This window comes from Ambystoma mexicanum, chromosome 1p, assembly GCF_040938575.1.
Source record: "Ambystoma mexicanum isolate Mex_15411 chromosome 1p, UKY_AmexF1_1, whole genome shotgun sequence".
Taxonomy (NCBI): Eukaryota; Metazoa; Chordata; class Amphibia; order Caudata; family Ambystomatidae; genus Ambystoma; species Ambystoma mexicanum.
In genome coordinates this window covers 1,060,905,888-1,060,910,844 of record NC_090921.1, presented here as the reverse complement: position 1 = coordinate 1,060,910,844, position 4,957 = coordinate 1,060,905,888, and the positions used below count along the sequence as shown (strand labels likewise).

At 42.9% G+C, this 4,957-nt stretch overlaps 1 protein-coding gene across 1 annotated transcript; it reads right to left on the bottom strand.

The window, feature by feature from the left end:
- Positions 1–1,006: 1,006 nt before the first annotated feature.
- Positions 1,007–1,951, bottom strand: LOC138521308 (olfactory receptor 12D1-like). The gene has a single exon (XM_069634086.1). The coding sequence runs from the start codon at positions 1,949–1,951 to the stop codon at positions 1,007–1,009; it is 945 nt and encodes a 314-aa protein (XP_069490187.1).
- Between the last annotated feature and the right edge of the window lie 3,006 nt (positions 1,952–4,957).

The following is a 4,957-nucleotide window of genomic DNA, read 5'->3' as shown; positions in this document are numbered from 1 at the left end:
AAAGACACCTAATTTTACATTCTTCCCTCATCCCTTCCTCTCCTCCTCTCCCAATTCCCACACTGGTCACATGATTCCTCATTCAGTTGCTTGCTCCCAGTTTCCATAATGATCTTTGCTTAGGCTGGACTATAACATCAGCAGTTACCTTTGGCTGTTTACGTAGTTTAAATGCTTCCTTTTCAATGACGTTCTTGAGCATACTTGTGCTCAGGGGTGTGGCTAGGTCTGGAAAAGATCCAGGGCTACGCTAATGTCGGGACTTGGGGCTAGCTAGCCTTTTGGTTGTATCACCTGAGCTTCTATCCGGGGCTACAACCAAAAGACCCGGGGCTATAGCCCCCTAAGCCACCCCCTAGCAACGCCTCTGCTTGTGCTTCAGGTGAATGGTTGGCATATCTGCTTAGGTACACATTCGAAATTTTGCTTCTTGTTATAAGAAATATCATGAATAAAAACGCTTTTAAAAAACCATGAGTAGACGGGTTGAGTGAAGTTGCAAAGGCATTCTGTATTTTCACAGAAGTAGCATTGCTGGCATGGTAAAACACAAGCCTTGGGCTGCAGTTCGGTCAAAGGCGGGAAAATGGGTTTACTGCATTTTTGTAGATTTAATTATTTCAGACTATACCAGGTACAGGATTTACGCTTGGCATGTCGGTGAGCGAGTTGGAAGGTTGTGCGATTGCGGTACCAGTTTGATATGTGGAAAATCATGCTGTGATGCCTAACAGTAGTTTACATCTTTTAACACATTGTTGTGTGACTAGTGCTGTGTATCATGCACATGATGCTAATTCGGGGGCTGCAGCCATTGGCTTTCCAGATGTTACCAGCACTAGCCATCATTTCCAATGTTGAGGGGGGTCATGACAGTCCTAGTCTAAAACATCTGGAAAGCCACAAGTTGCAGACTCAAGGCTTAGTGATAATAGTGTGGTGCTATAAAGTGTACACTTAACAAATCATCTCACAACTTGAGGCATGTTTTACAGTTGTGAACGTTTTACAAAGATACCCATACTGCATTACCATAAATTAACTTCTTCATCGATCGTTTCACCTCCTTGTTTCTTAAAGCATATATAATTGGGTTCAATGCAGGGGTGACAACAGTAAACAAAATGGCAGTCATCCTGTCTTGATCCAGCGAATCCTTGGTGGTTGGGCGTAGGTATGTACAGAAAGCAGTACCAAAGTAAAAGACAACAACAGTCAAGTGTGAGGCACAGGTGGAGAAGGCTTTCTGCCTGCTCTCAGAGGATTTTATCTTCATCAGGTGGGAGCCAATATATACATAGGACACTAAGATCATAAAGAAAGTGCTGAGTGCAACAGATCCAGTTATTACAGTCACCAGGCGCTCATTGATGTAGGTGTCAGTGCAAGCCAGCTTCAAAAGGGGCTTGATGTCACAGTAGAAATGACTGACCCGGTTGGATGCACAGAACGGCAACCTGGCTGTTAATATGGTATGAAACAAAGAGTACAAGAAGCCGATAGACCAGGAGAATAAGGCCAACAAGATGCAGGCAGCATTGTTCATAATGACTACATATCTCAGTGGGTGACAGATTGCAACATATCGGTCGAAGGACATGGATGCAAGTAGCATAGCCTCTGTGCTGCCCAGAAAGTGGAAAAAGTGCAGCTGCACAATGCATCCCCCGAAGGAGATGGTCTTCTTCTGTGACATGATGTCTGCAAGCATCTTGGGGACTGTGACAGAGGAGTAGCAGAAATCAAGGAAGGAGAGGTTGGCAAGTAAGTAATACATGGGGGTGTGAAGATGGGGTTCAGTTACCACAACAGTCACAATTATGCTATTCCCCAGGAGACTTAGAAGGTAGAAGGCCAAGGTAAGAGAAAAGAGAATGAGCTGGAGATCTGGGGCGTCTGTAACTCCGAGTAGAACAAACTCAGTCACACGTGTCTCATTGCCTCCTTCCATTTCATTCTGTTAAAATGAAAACATGAAATTGTTATTGATATTCATTACACATTTCATAATTGTTATTGGCATCATTGCTTCCTAGGTCTTTGGTCAGTGTGCATGCAAGAAGAGTTACATGTCACAGGTGCATTCTAATTGTATTTGAAAATTGACAGATCTTTCAAAAAAAACAATTATATGGGTAAAGTTGTGTTAGTATGTTCTGAAGAGTTTGTCGCCCACCAGTGCCTTTAAAGTGTGTGAAATCAGGGACTTGTGGAGAGAAGCAGATAGGATGCTCTCAGCACAAGGAAAGGGAATTGAAGGGTGAAGAGCTGGGAAGTTAGCACAAGGCTTGAAGCAAAGACTTTCTTTGGGTGCATGTCTTTTGGCAGGACTGGTGGAAAAGGCTTTCCAGAGGCAAGCAGTTGCAGTGTAGAATGCCTGCAATGGGCATCAGACACGTCCCTGCAATTCTTCTAATAGAGTGGGAGGAGGCTGAGCCCTTGACTCAGCTTTGGACACTATTGAGGCGGAAGTCTGTGGAGGCTATAAAGAGGGTCGTTTGGTCTGAATGTCTGATGTCCTCACGCCACAGTCACAGTGTCTCGCTCTAGATGTGGGAAAATGGAAAGCCAGCATTAAGCCTAAAGAGGGGAACTGTGTTCAAAGACATAGATGTCCGAGATCATCCAAATTGGGCTGTTTTGCTATATCTGCCTTTTAAACCTTTTTGAAGCTTGTTGGGACGCACAGTGTGTAGTGCAGTAGGCGATGGTCGCTAATACCATGTCATGGAAGCTAAGTAGCATGAGTATTTTGTTTTTAGGAAAAAAGTTACCGAACCACCGTCTCTAGAAATTGTTTGATTTGGTGTTTGACAGAAGGTCTCATTAAAACATGATGCTTTCAGTTTGAGAGCATTCTGCACAGTGGCTTTAGGGAGCTAAATCAGTTTGCTGTAATAGTAATAGAACCCAGACGGAGGTTATCCGTAAGTGTGGGTTTGTTTTCTTTGCTGTTAGAGCACAAACATGTCTAGCTCAAGCCAGCCAACATCTGATAAGGATGCCTCATGGCCCCCATGGCCTTTCGGTAGAGTGAAGTTGATCCGAGTGTAAACAGTAACATTGTGATTTTTTAAGACGATACTTTAAATCCCAAAACCTAAAGTCCTTTTGTAGATATTAAAGGCAGTAAGTAGCTACTGCTGAAAGCCCAAACATGTGGCTCGTCAGTACCCCATCTGAAATAGACTGTGCGATTGAGCATGCAACCCTGGATTCCTCCTCCCTGCTGGCAGACTTGGAAGGGGATAGCCCCTTTCTGTTGTAGGTTTGTGGGGGGGTGGTCTTAAATAAATATTATTTTAAATAATGGGGCCAAAAATGGCGAATTTAAAAGAAATTGTATGGAAATCCTTAGTGCTTACAGAAAGTTCTGAATGGAAATAAACTGGATGTAAAATTACTTGTGCCTGATCACCAAAGCAGTGCCCGGTAAATTGTCATTTATTTCCAGCTTGGTTCAGTTATAGATCATAAGCCAGGGGGGAAATTACAGTACACACCATTGAACCTGTGTTTCGTAGCACATAATCAGAGGTGATAGTAAATAAAATATAATCAGAATAGGTATAATACCAGTACCACTCTCTGTGACCACCTCCTGCAGTTTCCTTCCAAAGAATACGTGTTCAGCTCAAATAAGCTAAGAGGCTTGCAATACTATCAAAAAGGTGCTGAATAGTCAGGGTGTGGCTAAGAATGTGATGTTCGATGTGCTGGCCTGCCAGGGGCTCTACTGGAATCTGTCATACATACGATCAAAGTTCAAAGTGCAATCCTGTCACTTTTGCCAGCCTGTGTCTTTCCACATTGTCATGCAAATTCCCACAAGGTCACATCAGTTTCAGATTGCGCTACTTAGCAACATTGTTTTATAAAATGAGTTTGTCCTAGTTCGGCTTTTGGGTTTCTTCATGACTAATTTCGTTTCATCAAAAGCCAATCAATGCCTCATCACTGTGGCAATGAGAATAATCTATTTTTACTCTTAACATAAACAATCCATAAGAAACATGTGTAATGTATATTCTTCACATTATTGGTAACTAAAGGAACACAAACAGTTAATACATGAAGGTACGTATATCTAAACATAGCATCAAAAGGCATGAAGGACAAATATTTAGGTCGTTTCAACAAATGCTCATAAAACAGTGAAAGGAGGAAGAAAAAGTGGGGGAAAACTATCGTAAAAAATGCACACATTCAAATTCTGAACGAAAACTAATAGTCAAATTGCAAATCTCCCAGTTCCAGTTTCTATAATTCCAGAAGAAAAAGAAGAAGAAAATCAACAAATACATGATTGATACATTCTGTAAGAATACATCATTCGTTTCATATCTATTTGTAGCTAGGAACATTGCCATGGCAGGTACTGCATTGCTCGCAGAATATGATCAGGCCAGTTTCACGTCGCCTTAGTTACGAATATTGCCAACAGAAAATTATCATCCATGTTTAATAATGCTCCAGAAAATGACCATGCACAGTGAATCTACAAAACTGCCATGCCTGTTTCACAATGCTAAGGCAGTTCAAAGCCCCAGCTCAGCACCTTGTCATGCAGCTCAGCACCTTGTCATGCAGCTTAGCACGTTGTCATGCAGCTCAGCACCTTGTCATGCAGCTCAGCACCTTGTCATGCAGCTTAGCACCTTGTCATGCAGCTCAGCACCTTGTCATGCAGCTTAGCACGTTGTCATGCAGCTCAGCACCTTGTCATGCAGCTCAGCACCTTGTCATGCAGCTTAGCACCTTGTCATGCAGCTCAGCACCTTGTCATGCAGCTTAGCACGTTGTCATGCAGCTCAGCACCTTGTCATGCAGCTCAGAACCTTGTCATGCAGCTCAGCACGTTGTCATGCAGCTCAGCACCTTGTCATGCAGCTCAGCACGTTGTCATGCAGCTCAGCATGTTGACATGCAATTTCATTTTCCCCAGAAAATTACCAAG

Bases quoted from the DNA above. Each gene is read 5' to 3' on its own strand.
- LOC138521308 (XM_069634086.1), bottom strand. From the start codon at position 1,951: ATGGAAGGAGGCAATGAGACACGTGTGACTGAGTTTGTTCTACTCGGA.